Here is a 21,672-nt window from a genome sequence, read left to right on the forward strand (position 1 = left end):
GTGCTATGTTTTGCATAGATTGATAGCATAATTAGCGTAAAACACAAACATGTTCATTTTACCCACAGTTCCCCACAGTGACATAAGCAAATATGAAATAAATAATTTTCATTCACATTGAAAATGCCCCAAGGAAAAATATAAAAATATTAAACTATTTATTTGTTTGGTAAAATATTGTGATATTCGCTATCAATGTCGTGTCCATACTTTCTGGGACATCCTATAGCAGCCGAGAAATGATTTTCAATAGATCCAGTTAATGTAGCCTGTCGATGGAATACTTGAAATCGATAGTAGATCTGTATATCAGCTTTAAATGTCGTACTTATTGTTGAATTTATCAATAATAAAGTTCATACAACCCGAGCAAAGTTGGGTAACAAAAAGATAACAAGTTGTGTTATCCGATAACAAGCATTTGATAACATAATTTGTTTTCATTTTGGTTGAATAAGCAGCCAACATAACAAACGTGATATCAAAAGTTTGTACTAAAGATATCATATGAATATCTCAATGTGTTATCATTTGAAACACATTGATAACAAGTTTTATTATCCAGCCAATTTCACTCATTGATAATTCATTATGTTATCAATTAGTTGTAAAGATCAACATATGATAACAAACATTTGATGTCATTCACCCGGTTCATTCGGTCGGTGGCATCCTCGATCTGACAGCTCAAAATTCGTTGGTAACAAGAATCTTCATATTGATAACAAAAAATAAGGAAATGAAATCATGATGTACATCCTGTTATCACTATGATATGCGGTTGTTATTCGACTTTGCTCGGGAAGGTAGTATACTGGATAGTGAATTAGTTGGCCTACCTTGAATCCTTGCTGATAGCTGATACGTCCGCCGAGAAACACGGAGACGCATGCTCTGCGAGCACAAAATATGGACTACGATCGTGGTGAATCTGCAAGTTTTTGGGATCTTCGACAGTCGGTTGCTGAGAACCATGTCTGGCAGTATGAAGAATAGTGATGTGTAGAAGCAAATGATGAACTAAGACCTCGCTCAACTCTAAGACTTACCCAGTATTCAGAAGACGGCGAAAGCTTTGAAAATACGGTGACATCAAACAAGCGCTGTGATATTCACTGTCCAAAACAATAAACCTCGTTTTGTTTTATATATTTTCCATTTATTTCTCTTTATTGGCATTGAACTCGTCGTACTCGTATTACACAGTAAACCTAATAATCAATAGAGTTAGAGGGGAGAGCGCGCCCACCAGTCGGGTCACACCGTGTATTCCACCGTCAAACTACAGAATAGTAATAGCTTTGCTCGCTCCGATTCCAAGTTAATGTGCTGACAGAAGACAAACTGTCGGACAACTGGAATAGCGATTCTTTTGTTTTACCAAATTTTTCAAACGACTTGTGATGGAGTGCGTTTTTGATTTTGTTTTTTTCGAACTTCAAAAGAACTACATTTAGAGTTGAAGCATCTTCTTATGTACACGAACATCTTATCAAGAATAATATTTAATAACATTTTGCTCCATTTTTTGTTCGGCGAACGACTACCCTTCCTTACGTCGATAATAAGAACAGTTTGAGTCCTAGAGATATGTTCTACGCTTCGGCAACTTAACAGATTAAATAGTATTAAGTCTTATATCAATTTCTTGGGAAAAAAACAGAGCTTGGGGATAAATAGGGTCCGGACTAAGAAGAGGGAAACAGGGAACAGAAACTCAGCATTTAAATTAAACCTTAACACGACACAAAAATAATAGATGGCTTCGCTTCGCAGACTAAACAACTAGACAAAACACAAAACTCTCTAGCTAATGTGTGTATGAGTGAGGATTTGGGGGGGGGATATGTGGGGATCTGCGGGGATGCGGGGAGTTGTAGGGACTTAGTACTGAATATTGTGTCCCCTCAGGAAGGCATCGATCTGTCCGCTGGCATGGCCTTGCTGAGGTTGGATGTAGTAGTACTGCTGAGGCTGTGGAACGCGCTGAACCTGTGGAGAGGACGCCTGGAAGCGATGCTGTTGAGGTCCGTTGCCCTTCTTGGCGGCTTCCAACCGATCGTTACGCAGTTGGTTCTGCTGGAGTTCCAGCTGCTGGGCGAATAGCTGCTGGCTGTTGATGAACTGCAGTTCGTTCTGTTGCTTCTGGTAGAGCTGTTGGGGGATTTGGACCTGAGCTGGGGCCGGTTGTGGTTGAGTTCGGTACAGGGGGCTCTGCTGTTGGAGGTGATCCAGGGAAACCAGCTGAGGTTGTTGATGTTGGGCGGGGTTGTGGACGTATGGCTGGATGCGATGATTCAGCTGGAAGTCACCGTCGCCTTGAGGCAGCTGCTGGTAGAGGGCAGTGTCGTACTGGCCGGTTTGTGGATCGTATACGAGCTGAGTCTGATAGATGGCGTTGGTAGTGGGCTGTTTCGGGGTGGATGACGAGAATGGCTTGGATGGAGTTGTGGATGGGACCTTGTTCTCCTGCTGGAATTTCTTGAATTCTGCGTCAAAGTCGAGGGGTTGACGGGTTCCTCCCAGGAGGGTGTTGGCCTTGGTGGTGGTGAAGAATCCAGCGGTGGTAGTATCTGGGCGGTAGGTCGTTGGTGGGGGTTGGGTCTGGAGGGTGTTTTGGGCTGGGAGTCGGTAGATTGGTTTTGGAGTGATGTTCACAGGAACGGTCTGAGTTGGTGTGTGGTAGATGGTGTTGGGGGTGGTGCTGACGATCTGGACTCGTGGGCGCTGCGTAACGGTTTGTGGCTGTTGGTTAGCGAAAGGACGGGCAGCTGGACGGGCACGTTGACCGATTTGAACTTCTTCTTCGGATTCTTCCTGGTTGTATCCAGAGTTGTAGTTGTTTTGGAAGACGGTGGTCGTTGGGCGAGGAGTGGTTGGGACTGGGGCTGGGCGAGTTGGACGAGGAGCTACTGGTCTTCTGGGGTAGTTCTGGGGGATGTTCTCGTTGGATTCCTCCTCAGACTTTTCTTCTTCTTCTTCGCTACCTTCTGGGTTGTTAGGGTCACATGGGTTTCCAGACACATAGGTGAACTCACGTTTGTTACCGTCTGGGTCGATGTAACCGTACTTGCCTCGAACAACGCAATCGGTTCCACGGGTTTCTTCCTTGAACGATCCGTCAGCAGCTTCGTAACCGAAGGTGAATGATCCATCGTCGTTCACCTTGTTGTAGTTACGGATGGTTTGTACTGGTGGGGCTCTAGCTTCTTGAACCTTTTGGCGGGCAGCAACTGGAGCAGCAGTTGTGACCTTCACAGCCGGTCGGTAGGTATCAGCTCGTGCCCGTTGAGTTGGAGCTCCATACTGTCCGTTGTAGTCCTCTTCGCTAGCCACTAAAACCAGTTGCCGTGGGTCTTCATCTTCGCGAGGTTGGGCACGGTAGTACTGTACGGCTTGCTGTGGACGGTTGTCCTGTTCTTCGGCACTGTCCAACTCGGCACTGTTCTGCTGTTGCTGTTGTTGCAAAACTCGCGGACGTACCCGAAGTCTACGCTGCTGTTGTTGCGCCTCGGTGGAACATGCCAGGAGTACGGCCACTCCGGCCACCAACATCCACTGCGGAAAAGGAGAAAGCAAATACCAAGAATTAGTTCAACGTCCATTGTCTTGCGCAACGATTAGTTCGATCTACTAAGTGTGAATCGGAAGGAAAGGTTTCCAACCGACAACTGGTCCCAATTATTTAAAAAAAAAACTGTCGACGAAGTTGCCGACAGGCAACTGGCTGGTAGCGCGAAAAGAGGCGCCCCTTGTCTCACCTTCAGAGCCTATTATTACTGTGATAGCTAAGGCGGCGGCGGCACTCCTCCTAATATCATCAGATAAATAATGATGAATAACGAGCAAGCGGGCAGTAGAGGGAGGAGTCGCGGCTGACAATAGAGTCATCTACCTCGCGAAATCTTCGTTCGCTTTCGTTTTCCGCCAGGCGTGAAAGAGTTGGACATGAGACAACACACGATAAGGAAGCGAGGGCGGCTTCCCAGACAAATGAATTATTCATTTCACGGCATAATGGAGGAAAGTGATACACTGTTTGGTTCCGATGGCGGATTTTGACTTCACTGTCGCTTGATGGGACAAGGGGAAAAACACGAACGGTTTGGGAGCTCGATTAGGCTAATTGATGGCGATAGAAGATGGTTGGAACGGTTATCATTGACTGGTGGAGAAACTTTGTGAATGACTTGCTTGTTTGTCTCTCCGGTAGTGGCCGTTATTTATCGATGGTAGAAATGGCTTTTTGAACTGGGATCATTAATTTTTGGCGCCGGACGCATGGCAATTGTGTCAATGAAGTGTTTCTGAAGTAGGTTGCCAATATTGTCATTGAAGTGAAATTTCTGCTACTCCCAAATAACATACGGAGCAATGAAATTGAAGGTTATACTAAAATCTTCTGAACAATTCTTGAACATTATTATGCTTTAAAACACTGATTTCTCCCATTATGACCCATCTTACAACCTGTTAAAGAATTCAGAGAAATAAAAACAGTGACCAAGAGGACTTAAGTGGGTCCAAAATTGAGAGTTAGGACGAATCGAATTCTTGTGGATGCATAAATTGGTTATGAGGTGGTTACATGATTTTCTGGAACCCTTCTACAAACCTTAGTTTACCGTTTTCAAATAATATCTAAAATCATAGGAATTTTGTTCGAAGTATTTTGCATGAGGGCAAAGCTGATTCCAGTAGAAGCGTTAGTGGATGCTGAAGGGTAGACTGATTGCGTCTCAGACAACCAAAATACACGTATAACGAAATCATTTGAAGGCTTTGTATGTGCAAAATTTCACTTATAAGATGTCGCGAAAAGGCCTTCTACGTACAAAAGTGGAGGCGATATACGTGTATATATTATGTGATGAATAATAGTATACAATACGAGTGTATACATGTTCTACCGAACTAACCTGTGACGTTATGCGACATAACTTATGATAACAAATGTTGATTCGACAGCTGCTACGAGCTACTTTGTACGAGTTTACTGTGCGAAACAAAATGTACAAATGAACCCAGAAAAAAAAATTATGCGAGGAAACTCATCAATCTGACGATTTCATTCACTGTGTTTTGCTGGTTTGATGTAATTTGTATGAATAAACGAATTATTACGTGAACTTTTATGCGACTTTTGGTAGTCTGCGGTGTCTTTCTGTAGCCTTTTAACAAGAGATGGGCGAAAAGTATCAGAGCCATTCAAAAGATCCGGATCACTCAAAAGAACGAGTGATCCGTGGCTCTTTTTTGGCGAGAGCCGGTTCATTTGATCAGCACAGATCAGACAACAAGCAACCCCGTCAAATAATGAATCAATTAAAAATTATTTTTAAAACCCCTATTATCCTTCGTTCGTTTCTCGCCTTTATTATAACGCTTGAAACGAGCCTTACACTGCGCGCCACGACACACATATAACACAGTGTGCTGCAGCTTCGCACTCCCAGCATACACAGCCAAACAACTAATTAGCCCCTCAAACTTGCATACAGGCAGATAACATATAGAGAGAAAAAGTGCCCACTTGAATGGCAAAGCACATTATGCTTCTTCCATTTGGTTCGGGTAGGGGGAATCTTCCGAGTAGGATATCGTGAGTTTCTAGGGGAGAATGTACGAAGAATGAGAGAGCAGAAGATACGAAAGTTATGTCGCGCAACACGGAGTGAACCATTTTTTTTTTTTTTCGTTCGCTCGGTTCAGCACGCTCTTCCTTTGCGAGCCGCTGAGCCACTGAAACGTTCAAAAGATCCGTTTCACGAGAATGAGTTATTCGAATCGGATCCGTTCACTGAAATGAGCCGATTTGCCCATCTCTACTTGTAAGAGAGATATGAAAAGTGGCTTCTTATTAGTTTTATAATCTTTTATAATGAGAAGGAAGATTAGTTATTTCAAAATGAATTCATCCAGGACTTCCTCGAAAAATTTTCCAAGAAATCCTATGAGAGATAATTCGACTTATTCGCCTGAAATTCTTTCTATTTTCTTCTTTATATTTATTAAGATTGTTCAAAGATTTTCATAAAAAATCATTCGAATAATTTATTCCAGAAATCGTTCTTTGCAGTATGTAGAATGTCTCCATCAGGTCCTCAGAAATATTTTCAGATATTGTTCCACGTCTCAATTTTTTTTTCTAGAAGCTCCTTTGATTGCATCCGAGATTTTTTATAGAATTGCTACAAATATTTCACTAAGAATTTATTTAAATACACTTGCAAGAATTAACTTGACAAAACTTAAAAAAAAAACAAGGAATCACATCATGAATTGTTTCAGTAATTCTAGTAGAGAATATACTGGAAAGCTTGTAAGGGTTCTTACAAGTTTTGATCAAAATTTTCAGCTTTGCCAATTCTTTTCATTTTAAGGAAATATCTTTATTTCCTTTTCAAACTCAATTGGAAATCACACTCAATTACACTTAAGAATAACTTCATAAGTTTTATTTTTTAAACAATTCTATCGGTTTTTTTTTTTCAGATATCTTTAATAATCTCTCAAGATGTTCACACTCAATCTGTTCGGTGAAAATAAACGGGTTTTGGAACTACCGAAAAAGTCAGTAAACTAAAAATAAAATGTCAGAAAATGAAAAACAGAGATTTTTCAATGAAATTTTGCAGAGAGTTCAAGGAGAAATCTTTGCAACGAATGTAAGTTTAAATATCATGAAATAAGACCACCTCTTTTGATAGTCTTGCTTTTGATACACAACATAACCAAAAAAAACTGAAATCGAATCCTGGAGAAATCAATACAGCAATCACGACACATTTTCATGGCAAATTTCTGATGGATTACTTGTGAAATACTTCGAAAAACTAGTTTGAGGATACTGCAGAAACTTGAGAATTAATTATGGAAGAAATGTTGGTGATGAAATTTTCTTAATCGTTTATTAACATGCTTCTGAGAAAACAAACTGAATTTTGTTCAAATTTCATGCAAGAATGGTTCAGAAGTGGTGTAAGCTGATCGCTTTGCCTTAAATTCACCAGAGACTCCTCCAATTCCATAGATGATTTGTTCAACAAATTGTTTCAGTATTCATCAAAAGACATTTCGAAAAACAATACTGCGAGAGCTTTAACATACCGAAGCTCCTCTGATGATTTCTTCAACAATTCGTCCAGAAATTCGTTAGAGTCATCCTTCAGAAGTAACTTCGATAATTCATGTGTGTTGTCTAGATTTTCACAAGTTACCTTAATGCAAATTCATCAAAGATTTGGTCCAGTAGTTCGTTTGGGAAGAAGAATTTTATCAACTTCTTAACTAGAATTCTTCTAGTTTTTCCTTCGCGGAGTTCTGTAGCAAAGTCTGTATGAGTTCATTCAAGTATTTATCCGTAAAAAAATCTTGTTTTCAGTAATTCCCTCAGAGATTCCATAAGATTCTCTTTGAAACATTCCACCAGATATCTCTTCAAGATTTCTCATTTTTCGTTTACAATTTCTAAAGGATTACATCGGGTATTTCCTCCAGGATTCCATATTGAACTTTTTTGGTTATTTCTCTAGGGATTTCATCAAGAAGTACTCTAAAGATATCTCTAGAAATTTCTATCAAATTGCAAAAAAAAATGCAGATTCCTGCGGGAGTCTCGTGAAACATTCTTGCAACGATTTTCCAGGTTCTTCCTTGATGTTTCTACAGATTCTTAACGAATATTTCCAAGAGCTCTTGCTTACTGCGAATCTGAGAGAGAGGAGACAGCTGGCTTAGATTGCGAGCTTCCAAAAGTCAAGAAAAACCTGACATCAACTTTCACTGGAAAACCGCACATTCGAAGGGCAAAGCTTGAACAATCGTCAAAATTCAAGTAAACGTAATTAAAATTTCTATGTATTTTACGGTAATTTTACACTTTAAAAGTTGAATAATTATATATAATTGTGAATTGGCAAGCTGCAATTGTTTTTTTTTATATTGAAATATCCCCTTTCATTGTGAACAACAAGAAGATATTATGATTTTAACCAAAATAAGCTCATCTGACGGTTGTGTATAACGCAAGAGTCAAAGAACGAAGTCAAAAATAAGGCAAGAAAACATGCCAACTGTCAATGAACTGTCTCCTCTCTCTCAGCTGCGAAACTCCGCAAACACATCATCATTGCTTTTGGGATGAATTGAGGTTGGTTGCTCCGTCAACGCAAGAACATGATTTCGCTTTCCTCTTTGCCCTTTTGGGCGAAGAGCTGCAAAGAGACAACGAAGAGCTGTCTACAAATGATCTTTCCCGAACTGAGAAATGGGAAAAAATGCTCTACCGAACGGAGAAAGAGGAAAACTAATCTTTTTGTCTTTGGAGAACTGAGGTTGTCAAAACAAACTCTTTCCAACTGTGGGAATGAAAAAAAAAAGCAAACACAAACGTGTAAACTTCTCATCCTGCAGAGTACGGAAGCTCAGTTTGTGTATGGGTAGAATCACTTCTTTTTTGTAGTTGATCGTTGGAATAAAGAGAAAAAGCACTGATGCCGTTGATGGTTTCGGGCACGTCTGAGGATAAAAGAAGGCCAATAGGAAGGACAAACAGCCTATTACGATGAGATATCATTAAAAAAAACTTCTTTCATGCTTCAAGATCACTCAAAACAAAGATACAATCATCAAATTCTAGAAAAATGTACCAAAAGTTATTTGGAAGGGGGCCCAGATAGTCGTAGCGGTAAACGCAAGCAAGACCAATCTGAGGGTCGTGGGTTAGAATCCCACCGGTCGAGGATCTTTTCGGGTAGGAAACTTTATCGGCTTTCAGGGCATAGAGTATCTTCGTACCTTCCACACGATATAGACATGCAAAAATGGTCGATAGACAAAGAAAGCTCTCAGGTAATAAATGTGGAAGTGCCCATAAGTACATTTAGTTTAGAAGCACGCTTTGTCCCAGTAGAGACGTAACTACAGAAAAAGAAGAAGAAGAAGTTATTTGGAGGTTCAAATAAAAAGAGGATACAGACTTTTTCCGCCCTGTACAGTTATGTATCTAGGAATTTGTTAAGAAAAATACTGAAATTTGATAAAGGTCTAAAATGTCACCATGAACATTGTTAATATTTTAAGTGATCTTCATCCTTCCTTAAACTGAAATGAGATTTCAAACCGATTTCAATGGACTGAGCTATTTATGATTGTAATCATATATCTAGTCCTACGTCCCAACACAAATTCTCCTATAGGGCTCGATTTCATTTACAACCTCCAACAGTGATCTAATGGAGGTTGTAAATGAAATCGAGGCCTAAAGGAGAATTTAAGGTGAAGATGAATCGAAGCCAAACTTCAAATTTTCAAGAGCACAAATCTGGAGAACCGAACACCCATATGATCTGAAAACTTAATCGTTTGGTCACCACTAGCTAGTGACCAATCGATTAAGTTTTCAGCTTAAACGGTTGCTTGGTTCTCCAGATTTGTGTGCTCTTGAAAATTTGAAGTTTGGCTTCGATTCATCTTCACCTTGACAGTTTATGGATATATTTTAATTGTAACAGCATATAATTTAACCAATGGCTCAAGTCATTAAGAATTCATTCGTGCCTTAGAAGATCATGAACGCTTGGAAACTGCCCACTTTGAATTACAAACCCAATTATGGAGCTCGTAATGAATGTCGCCAAAACTATTTATAAACAAATAAGTGGTGCACAATTGCACGATTCAAGCTGACAATGTCTCTATTTGTAATTAAATTCAGCAGAAATCCCCAAGTTCATTGTTCGTTCGTCCAAGAAGCATTGCAGGATCCTTTTCCCCATAAATATAAATTTACACCATCCATTTCGCGCAACTTCCGTACTTGCCTGCATCGTCGTCTCCGCAAAAGTCATGCCCCTTCCCATTCGTGTAGGGGAACAAGGTGCAAAATGCGCCGTCTGGGTAAAACGCGCCACCACAATATCTTTAAGATCAAAGCTTCTTCTTTTAACGTTTCTCTACTCCAGCTCAAACAAAGCTATGCTGAAGATGTGTGTCGGTCCAGGATCTCTTCGTAATTGAAGTTTCCTTGACTTCCCTGGGCATAGAATATCATCGTACCCAACACACGATATCCGAAAGCTAAAATGGCAACTTTGGCAAAGAAAGCTCTTAGTTGATAACTGTGAAAGTGCTCGCAAGAACACTAAGCTGAGAAGCACGCTCTGTCCAAGTGAGGACGTAATTCCAAGAAGAAGTCTTCTTCAACATGGTTGCTCCAATTCCAAAACCAAATTAGAAAAACGTTTCGACGAAATTTATAATAAAAAATTGATTTTTTTTTTTCTTTAGAAGGAACCCCATCTTCCCTTAAAGTTTGCTGCCTGGCATGGCGTCCAAGCATCACATCGTACACTTGAAAGCCACTCATCTAGAGCAAATAATCCCCTCTCACTCTCCATCGATCACCCGTAGCTTGCAATCAAAGAGCGACGCGGTGCAATTATCGGCGATGGTCGCGAAATTCCGCGTTCTTAGCAAATCACAGAACCGCGCCGTCATCGTCCGGCACTCGGGCCGGGCGTCATTATTGAAATTAACGTCCGCCTGCATTCTCCATTCCACCTCTAGTGGGGCAAGCAGTGGCACGTGGATGATCAAAGCCACGTGCGATTTCTCGATACGGATTCCTTGCGGGTGATTCACGACGAGTTTCAAGTTGGCACCATTCGACTTTCATCCATTTGCTGCAGTTGAAAGCCATTGTGTACTAATTACTCGTTGAGATCCTGATTATGGTGTGATGACGATGATGGATGGAAATGAGTGGCAAGCGAATGAGAGGACGATTCTCGAATGGGATCCGCCATCGACAGTAATCATGCAATCATTCACTTACTCATTACCATGGACGTAGCCAAGTTTTTCATCAAGGAGGGTGAGGTTCATAGTCAAATTTATGTGCAAAAAATATTATTATACACAACCCAAAAAGCAAAAGAAAATTGCTGCAGAAAACCAAACTTAGATATTCCATACTACACGGAAAAACAATCCGTTTCCGGACCTATGAACAAAAAGTCATGCTGTCGTAACTATTATTCATGAATTTGTGTGGTCAAGGCGTTATACACACTAAGCTCTTACGGTGAATTTTACCGTAATCTCAACAGCTGAACAGTTCGGTGAAATAAAACACCGTAATTCCGTCGAAATTTTACGGATTACGGTGATTTTTCACCGAATACTGTAAAAATTTACCGTACTCCGTTAATTTATTTCACCGAACTGTTCAGCTGTTGAGATTTTACAGGAATCCGTAAAATAATTTAAGTGTGTATCCATATATAATTGTCATTTGGTTTGGAGTCAGGAAAGGTAAATCTACTCTGGACGCTATCCAGTCGATCGTTCAGATAGCTGAGTTGGCAATCGAGCATAAAAGGAGCGGCATCCCTTGCTGCGCGGTAGTCACTCTAGGTGTGAAGAATGCGTTCAACAGCGGGAAGCGATAGCCCACGCACTTCACCGCCTCAAGGTACCGGTGCAGTCGTGTAAGCTTCTAGAAAGCTATATTGATGGTAGGATTCCACAGCTACATGTCTACGTCATAGTCTACCTCAGTGACAGTTACTCGCATCCACTGACATTGAAGAAGACTAGAAGTACCTAGTAGTCGAAATACGCGTATCTGATAAGAGGTAAGCAATTAGAACGTAATGAAAAGATACAATTCTGAAATTAACTTTTTTGATTTTCTCTGAAAACTTCATTAGTTACGATCCAATTGACCAGCAATTGCAGCCTGGTCACTTATTGACACGGGATATAAGAATTTCATAAAGAATTCTCTATGATATATTCCAGCAGCATTTCTTCCAATAATTATCTAATTTCTGTAGGTATGTCTAAAATAGTTCTTCAAACTATTTCTCCAAGGGAGTTGACATAACTTCCTTAATGAATTTGTGCTAGGATTCCCATAGAATTTACCCCTGGGCAAAAACCAATGTAAAATTGCTGTTTCCGGTTTTCTAACATTTTTCTTTGCTAACTGACCTTTCCACTGGGCCAAAACCCCAGTAGTTTTTATCTAACAAGTTCAGTGCGTAATAATATATCTAATTTCTCATAAGATGCCTTCAAGTACTACCACTTGAATTCCTTCAGGAATTACACTCAGAATTCTTCTAAGGATTATTCTGGAACACTATCAATATTTATTGCTGGAATCAGTTCATGATTTTATTAAGGTTTTTATTTCACATTCCATCTAACATTGTTCTTGAAATATCCTGTAAATATTTCATTAGATTTTTTCTGGTAATTTGTCTGGGACTGAATTTTTATGACTTCTTTCGTCAATTTCTTTCCAGAGGAAGAGATTCTTAACTAAATGCATCCAAGGTTGTGTGTGTTTGTACAATCCACCTCCCACTGACCGGCAGTGCTTTTATGGAAGAAATTTGTTTGCAGCTATTTATTGACACACATTTATGTCTTTATAGATGCAGACAATTTTAGCCCTGGAGATGAAAGGTGATAGCTCTACTGCAATTCCAACGACCCATTTCAAGAATGGCTGTTCATACACACACATTCTGAGGTCATTTTCATCACAGCAAGCCCCGCATGAAAACACGAGTGCTTTGTGAAGCCCAAGCAGGACAGTTCGGTTTTGCGTCGTCCGATTGATTTTTCTGACGGATTCGCGCGTATTTTCGTTGCCGGAGAATTTTTTTTTTTTCCACTGTTTTGGAGCGTCTTGCTGGGTAGTGCTTTGTGAAGCCCAAGCAGGACAGTTCGGTTTTGCGTCGTCCGATTGATTTTTCTGACGGATTCGCGCGTATTTTCGTTGCCGGAGAATTTTTTTTCCACTGTTTTGGAGCGTCTTGCTGGGTAGTGCTTTGTGAAGCCCAAGCAGGACAGTTCGGTTTTGCGTCGTCCGATTGATTTTTCTGACGGATTCGCGCGTATTTTCGTTGCCGGAGAATTTTTTTTCTCCTGTTTTGGAGCGTCTTGCTGGGTAGTGCTTCGTGAAGCCCAAGCAGGACAGTTCGGTTTTGCGTCGTCCGATTGATTTTTCTGACGGATTCGCGCGTATTTTCGTTGCCGGAGAATTTTTTTTCCCCTGTTTTGGAGCGTCTTGCTGGGTAGTGCTTCGTGAAGCCCAAGCAGGACAGTTCGGTTTTGCGTCGTCCGATTGATTTTTCTGACGGATTCGCGCGTATTTTCGTTGCTGGATTTTTGTTTTCCCTGTTTTGGAGCGCCTTGCTGGGTAGTGCTTCGTGAAGCCCAAGCAGGACAGTTCGGTTTTGCGTCGTCCGATTGATTTTTCTGACGGATTCGCGCGTATTTTCGTTGCCGGAGAATTTTTTTTCCCCTGTTTTGGAGCGTCTTGCTGGGTAGTGCTTTGTGAAGCCCAAGCAGGACAGTTCGGTTTTGCGTCGTCCGATTGATTTTTCTGACGGATTCGCGCGTATTTTCGTTGCTGGATTTTTGTTTTCCCTGTTTTGGAGCGCCTTGCTGGGTAGTGCTTCGTGAAGCCCAAGCAGGACAGTTCGGTTTTGCGTCGTCCGATTGATTTTTCTGACGGATTCGCGCGTATTTTCGTTGCCGGAGAATTTTTTTTCTCCTGTTTTGGAGCGTCTTGCTGGGTAGTGCTTCGTGAAGCCCAAGCAGGACAGTTCGGTTTTGCGTCGTCCGATTGATTTTTCTGACGGATTCGCGCGTATTTTCGTTGCCGGAGAATTTTTTTTTCCACTGTTTTGGAGCGTCTTGCTGGGTAGTGCTTTGTGAAGCCCAAGCAGGACAGTTCGGTTTTGCGTCGTCTGATTGATTTTGCTGACGGATTCGCGCGTATTTTCGTTGCCGGAGAATTTTTTCCCCTGTTTTGGAGCGCCTTGCTGGGTAGTGCTTTGTGAAGCCCAAGCAGGACAGTTCGGTTTTGCGTCGTCCGATTGATTTTTCTGACGGATTCGCGCGTATTTTCGTTGCTGGATTTTTGTTTTCCCTGTTTTGGAGCGCCTTGCTGGGTAGTGCTTTGTGAAGCCCAAGCAGGACAGTTCGGTTTTGCGTCGTCCGATTGATTTTTCTGACGGATTCGCGCGTATTTTCGTTGCTGGATTTTTGTTTTCCCTGTTTTGGAGCGCCTTGCTGGGTAGTGCTTCGTGAAGCCCAAGCAGGACAGTTCGGTTTTGCGTCGTCCGATTGATTTTTCTGACGGATTCGCGCGTATTTTCGTTGCCGGAGAATTTTTTTTCTCCTGTTTTGGAGCGTCTTGCTGGGTAGTGCTTCGTGAAGCCCAAGCAGGACAGTTCGGTTTTGCGTCGTCCGATTGATTTTTCTGACGGATTCGCGCGTATTTTCGTTGCCGGAGAATTTTTTTTTCCACTGTTTTGGAGCGTCTTGCTGGGTAGTGCTTTGTGAAGCCCAAGCAGGACAGTTCGGTTTTGCGTCGTCTGATTGATTTTGCTGACGGATTCGCGCGTATTTTCGTTGCCGGAGAATTTTTTCCCCTGTTTTGGAGCGCCTTGCTGGGTAGTGCTTTGTGAAGCCCAAGCAGGACAGTTCGGTTTTGCGTCGTCTGATTGATTTTTCTGACGGATTCGCGCGTATTTTCGTTGCTGGATTTTTGTTTTCCCTGTTTTGGAGCGCCTTGCTGGGTAGTGCTTCGTGAAGCCCAAGCAGGACAGTTCGGTTTTGCGTCGTCCGATTGATTTTTCTGACGGATTCGCGCGTATTTTCGTTGCTGGATTTTTGTTTTCCCTGTTTTGGAGCGCCTTGCTGGGTAGTGCTTCGTGAAGCCCAAGCAGGACAGTTCGGTTTTGCGTCGTCCGATTGATTTTTCTGACGGATTCGCGCGTATTTTCGTTGCCGGAGAATTTTTTTTTCTCCTGTTTTGGAGCGTCTTGCTGGGTAGTGCTTCGTGAAGCCCAAGCAGGACAGTTCGGTTTTGCGTCGTCCGATTGATTTTTCTGACGGATTCGCGCGTATTTTCGTTGCCGGAGAATTTTGTTTCCCCTGTTTTGGAGCGTCTTGCTGGGTAGTGCTTTGTGAAGCCCAAGCAGGACAGTTCGGTTTTGCGTCGTCCGATTGATTTTTCTGACGGATTCGCGCGTATTTTCGTTGCCGGAGAATTTTTTTTCCCCTGTTTTGGAGCGTCTTGCTGGGTAGTGCTTCGTGAAGCCCAAGCAGGACAGTTCGGTTTTGCGTCGTCCGATTGATTTTTCTGACGGATTCGCGCGTATTTTCGTTGCTGGATTTTTGTTTTCCCTGTTTTGGAGCGCCTTGCTGGGTAGTGCTTCGTGAAGCCCAAGCAGGACAGTTCGGTTTTGCGTCGTCCGATTGATTTTTCTGACGGATTCGCGCGTATTTTCGTTGCCGGAGAATTTTTTTTCCCCTGTTTTGGAGCGTCTTGCTGGGTAGTGCTTTGTGAAGCCCAAGCAGGACAGTTCGGTTTTGCGTCGTCCGATTGATTTTTCTGACGGATTCGCGCGTATTTTCGTTGCTGGATTTTTGTTTTCCCTGTTTTGGAGCGCCTTGCTGGGTAGTGCTTCGTGAAGCCCAAGCAGGACAGTTCGGTTTTGCGTCGTCCGATTGATTTTTCTGACGGATTCGCGCGTATTTTCGTTGCCGGAGAATTTTTTTTCTCCTGTTTTGGAGCGTCTTGCTGGGTAGTGCTTCGTGAAGCCCAAGCAGGACAGTTCGGTTTTGCGTCGTCCGATTGATTTTTCTGACGGATTCGCGCGTATTTTCGTTGCCGGAGAATTTTTTTTTCCACTGTTTTGGAGCGCCTTGCTGGGTAGTGCTTTGTGAAGCCCAAGCAGGACAGTTCGGTTTTGCGTCGTCTGATTGATTTTGCTGACGGATTCGCGCGTATTTTCGTTGCCGGAGAATTTTTTCCCCTGTTTTGGAGCGCCTTGCTGGGTAGTGCTTTGTGAAGCCCAAGCAGGACAGTTCGGTTTTGCGTCGTCTGATTGATTTTTCTGACGGATTCGCGCGTATTTTCGTTGCTGGATTTTTGTTTTCCCTGTTTTGGAGCGCCTTGCTGGGTAGTGCTTCGTGAAGCCCAAGCAGGACAGTTCGGTTTTGCGTCGTCCGATTGATTTTTCTGACGGATTCGCGCGTATTTTCGTTGCTGGATTTTTGTTTTCCCTGTTTTGGAGCGCCTTGCTGGGTAGTGCTTCGTGAAGCCCAAGCAGGACAGTTCGGTTTTGCGTCGTCCGATTGATTTTTCTGACGGATTCGCGCGTATTTTCGTTGCCGGAGAATTTTTTTTTCTCCTGTTTTGGAGCGTCTTGCTGGGTAGTGCTTCGTGAAGCCCAAGCAGGACAGTTCGGTTTTGCGTCGTCCGATTGATTTTTCTGACGGATTCGCGCGTATTTTCGTTGCCGGAGAATTTTGTTTCCCCTGTTTTGGAGCGTCTTGCTGGGTAGTGCTTTGTGAAGCCCAAGCAGGACAGTTCGGTTTTGCGTCGTCCGATTGATTTTTCTGACCGATTCGCGCGTATTTTCGTTGCCGGAGAATTTTTTCCCCTGTTTTGCAGTAGTGTGTGATCCTTTGACTGCGACGCTTGCTCCTGCGGGGCGGGTGATGCGGTCAGGATCGAACGTGTTATGCGTGGAGTGCAGTGAAAAAGTGTATAGTATTTTACGGAAACCCCAGTGCGGCGACGGAGAAAAACTGCTTCACATCCTGGTAAAATCGTTCTTTATTATTGTTTACTTTACTCACTTATTACCAATTCAAACTAAATACGTGCCAGGGTCGAAAATATAATTTTCGATTCGGGAAGTGTAAAAACATTGCATATATCCATTTGATATCTGGATGTTTTTATGCGGGGCTTACTGTAAATAAAAATGACCTCAGAATGTGTGTGTATTTACTGCCATTCTTGAAATGGGTCGTTGGAATTTCAGTAGAGCTATCACCTTTCATCTCCTGGGCTAAAATTGTCTGCAGATATAAAGATATCGAAGGGTATCATTAAATACATGCATACAATTTTCTTCCATAAAAGCACTGCCGGCCAGTGGGAGGTGGATTGTATCACACACACACACACACACACAGCAAGCCCCGCATGAAAACACCCAGATATCAAATGGATATCTAAAATGAGTTCACACTTCCCGAATCGAAAATTAGATTTTCGACCCTGGCACGTATCTAGTGGTTTCAAAAGTTGTATAGTTCAGAACGATCTCACCAGTTTTTATTGTAGTTAATTCCATCGCCATTTTATGTTCACCTCACTATGACCACGATTAACAGCTGACTTTTTTGCTCGCCCTGTAGGAGCGAGGAACACACTTCCTGACAATCGATCGTGACACGCTGACAAACGTAATATATTCTAAGGCTTATATGTTTTGACTATATCCACTATCATCACTTCACGAAGCTATTTCTCTTTTCACATTTTTCGATAGGTGGCATAGCACCCCCATCCGTTTCCATATTTCACCAGCCGAATCTTAAATCGCGAAAACGAAACAAAACGTGACAGCGAATTCAAAACGCAGCCGCCCGCGCGCACAGCTTGCTGCGATCCCCCAACTAAATGCATCCAAGGTTTATCCAAAATGTTTCAGAGACATATCTGAGAAAAACTATGGAACAAATTCTCTTGATTTCTTGCACAAATTCTTCCTAGCATACCTTTTTCTCTAACAATTATTACCAGCAAATACTCCCAGAATCTAAGAATTTTCACCAAAATCACCAAAATCACCACCAAAATATTCTTACAGATATTTGTGGATTTCTTTAAGAACTGCTCCTAAATAGTAACCATAAATACCTCATGAGCAATTCTAGGAATTACTTCAATCGTAGTCGAGAGAACTCCTCCAGATTTCTTTAAGATTGGCTTGAAAATTCACACAGCAGATTCTTAAAAAAAGCCGCCCTTCTAAAAGTACTCCAGAAACTCCCCCAAGGATTTGTCCAATAGTTTGAATGATGTCCATACGGAATGTTTGGATCAGCTTTGTGATGCGAGATGTTTTAGATAAATTTTAAATACTGGAAGGAATTACCATTCAATACTTGATGATTTATTTATTCATCATTAGCTGAAGAAACTCTTGAGAATTGTTCAATAAAATATTTGAGGAATAGGAAATTTCATATGCTCCTAGCGATCCTTTATAGGATCCTTCTTCAAAATGATCCCTAACGCCCCCCATCTCGAGCAAACGGTACCAGAAGAGCTTTTGCTTGCTGAAATTTCTTTTGAGAGCTGTTGTAATAAAGTCATACAAGCTTTCAACATCGCAGATGGTAAAATTTTACGTAAGACGGAGACTACGGAACGATGAATTCAACAAAGGGTGTTTGATTGTTCTGAAGGAGATGAACGTGAAGCATCAAGGCAGAAGCGGGAACAGCACATCTGTCGGCTTTAGGACATTTCGTCGAATGACATTTGGTCGAATGACGTTTGGTCGAATGACATTTGGTCGAAAGTACATTTGGTCGAAAGGGCATTTCGTCGAATGGACACTTGGTCGAATTGCTTTAAAACATTTATTTTGGTCGAATGACTTTTACTTTAAGATATAGGTTTTTTGTACATTGTCTGATATATTTATCTCTAGTGAATTTATTATTCTTTCAAAATTTCATTATTCTTTGATAAACTACTAAACAAGTTATTTTATTGCTCAACGATGCGAATATAATGTTTTTATTATTTATTATTCTTTTGAAATGTCATCGTTCTTTGTAATGAACTGCTGATCTTCATCTGATGGAAGCATTCGAAGAGAGTACTCTATAGTTTTCTTCGAATTCCGTGTCTTGCAGCTTACGGACGTGGGTAAGATTTTTTGATGCGGAAATCATGAATAAAACGGAAGGAATATTTTTTTAAGGAAACGCTTTATGGCGAAGTAATTGTTAGGTGTCGGTAACTCTACTTATAGCCAATTGGCTTATTGTGACATCCAGCTTAAAAATATTCCGCATGCAAATATATGGCTTTGCTGACAATGTTGATGACCTCGGGTAAAAAACATAGTTTGCAGTGAAAGTTTTGAATTGTTAAAAATATCAATTGTTCTAATACTATGTATCGGGAAAGGGAAGACGAGTTGACTGAGGCGAAAAAAGATAGATTGCGCATATAGATTGTTGGTAAAATGACTGATATTTTTTCAATTATTCAATCACATTTGTATTAAAGACAAAATGCTACTCTTGACGATAGTCAGACTAAACGTAAACTTTCGTTTTCATACTATTTTGATTCAACCATGCAACTAAACATTTTCGACCAAATGTCCATTCGACGAAATGTCCGTTCGACCAAATGTACTTTTGACCAAATGTCATTCGACTAAATGTCATTCGACCAAATGTCTTTCGACCAAATGTCATAGATTCATTCTTTTGTTCAAAGTTTAGTCATCATAAATGCTTATTGCCAAAAAATAGCCTATAAGTCGATTACAAAACAGTTGAGTGTATTTTTTACGAGTTTTCTATGTATTTCCGTCTAGCATCACTTTGTAATGTTTTCACTTGTGAATCAAAGTCTGAATTCACTTCTTTAAAACATAGAGCTTTCTATCAATATAAAGCCAAATAACACATATTTTTCATTGGAAATCAATTAGGGTGTACCAGTTATGGCCATAGTGGTTCCCTATTTGGACATATGTGTAATTTTTATAACTTTTGGAGTAATCACGTATGGTGAAATAGGGAACAACTATATCCATAACTGGTACACCTACCTTATAAATATGTAAAAATATATCTTAAATCCATCTCAAACAAAGCGGAATAACATGTTTCTCCCACGACGGATATTTTTGGCCCCATACTAACTTTGTCTTATCTCATTTAGATCTTTCATATGATATATGAATCCGATAGAGTCATAATCAGCACTGCAGATTATCAAACGACTCTCTGCAGAGCTAGCCTTGTCTGAAATGATTTTCCATAGGTTTATCCGATAATTAGGGTTCCTAAAATGGAGACGATCGAGAACATCAGTACCAGTCAAATTTTCCTTGTCATTCCAAGGAATATTCGAACAAATTTCATTCTTTTTCAGATAAAATGACGGAATGCAGAAATTGAACTCACTTGTCGCCTTTTCATTTATTTTCATCAGTGTTTGCTTGAGCCATATACAACTGAACTCGTTCCCTGGAGAGAATCAGATTTTTCCGTATCTGAGCCGATAGCCATCAAAGCTGGGAATAAATTAATTAAGTTTCAAGTTGTTCGAAAAGTCATACACATTTCTGACCAGATCATTTTTAATGCATTGGTGAAGTATCCATTTTCTAACTTCACCTGAAAGCGGAGCGACTTAAATGGCGTCCAATTCAAAGATAACGGATCAACGAATGGAGCCTTCGCAGACCTCACCTCTTGATTGCTTCTACTGTCCGCGTTTGACGCATTATCGTCGGTTCCAACAACAGTATTATCCATACCAGTGGTGCCTATTTTTGTGTTTCATATATCGTAATCCGGGGGCAAACTGATCATTGATCGAATTTGATCCTTCCAAGGATGCTGAAGGTTTCGTTGGCACCACAGACATTCCATGTTTTCTGGTTCATAGATGTCTAATGATGATTTTGAACAATTTCATTTTAATAAGGGTCAGTTTTGCATAAAAATATTAACACTTTTTGAAGGTGTAAGCAATACAGTTGGAAATGTCGGTGCTAAACAATCCACAGGTGCTTTAACATGTCAACTTTCAGTGTTTAAAATGTTGTGTAAGCTTAAGTTTGAACTACTGAACTCAATTTTGATATCATACAGCATAGCAAGTATAGTTATTTGCTCATAAAACCGTTCATTGTCAAATAATGTGCTTATTTCAAGGGAAATTGCCTACATTTAGGCATATTAGGCCGATTTTCAAACTTTAATTTTGCATTTCAATAACTAGAGTTGTAAGAACGTTGACACCATTTTCAGATTCAGGAGACCCAAATTTAGTAGAAAGGTATTTTTTCTTTTTTAAACCTGCTTTGCTATATTATGATCAATTTCGTCCCAGTGTGTCATTTTAATGTTTTGATATTAAAACTTTTTATATGATTTGTTAAATATTATTTCAGTCGATTACATAAACTGATAAAGATCAATGGGGTACTGATTTTGACGAAATTTATTTGACAATATTTGAATTCCGCAGGGTAATACAACAAAAAGTTATAAAATAGTGATCCATTTGCCCCCGGATTACGGTATTACCAATCTATTGGGAACTTATTTGTTTCCAACACCTGATTCCTGGTTAGAAGCTAAGACCAGCAGCGAGTAGTTAAACCTGATTGGAATACACGAGGTGTAGCAAACGATCCGAACTCTATGGCACTCTACAGAGAGGTACACTCCCGTGCATAAGCTTGGGTTCACCCCCTAAAAACATACAAGAGTGTTCTGTCCATATCTCTGTGAATATACGTCCAATTGAAACTCTCTGAGCCGCATTCGAAAGGCGAAGAGTAATTCTTACTTCGTATGTATTTTTCCAAAAACATTTTTTGAATTTTGTATACTAAATTTTTACTTAAAGTTGTGACATTTTTCAAAAAACACACTGAGAAATCATATCTTATTTCCTCAGCTTTGGATCGACCAAAATTTTTAATCAAAGTGTCATTAGAATCGTAATCTCATATTCTTTGAAGAGCACCCACGAAATTTTTGCGTAAAAATCTGATAACTATTCAAAATAATGTAACAGTC

The 21,672-nt window shown here is 40.8% G+C and overlaps 1 protein-coding gene across 3 annotated transcripts in view; it reads right to left on the reverse strand.

Moving 5' to 3' along the window:
* Positions 1 to 1,137: 1,137 nt before the first annotated feature.
* Positions 1,138 to 21,672, reverse strand: part of LOC5579359 (PAX-interacting protein 1) — a 131,970-nt gene continuing 111,435 nt past the window's right edge. For all 3 annotated transcript variants that reach the window (XM_021842995.1, XM_021842999.1, XM_021843003.1), the window contains exon 3: positions 1,138 to 3,558. In XM_021842995.1, the coding sequence (XP_021698687.1) occupies positions 1,885 to 3,558 (1,674 nt within the window). In that variant the 3' untranslated portion in view covers positions 1,138 to 1,884. The remainder of the gene's footprint in view (positions 3,559 to 21,672) is intronic.

This window comes from Aedes aegypti, chromosome 1 (genome assembly GCF_002204515.2).
Source record: "Aedes aegypti strain LVP_AGWG chromosome 1, AaegL5.0 Primary Assembly, whole genome shotgun sequence".
NCBI classification, from domain to species: domain Eukaryota; kingdom Metazoa; phylum Arthropoda; class Insecta; order Diptera; family Culicidae; genus Aedes; species Aedes aegypti.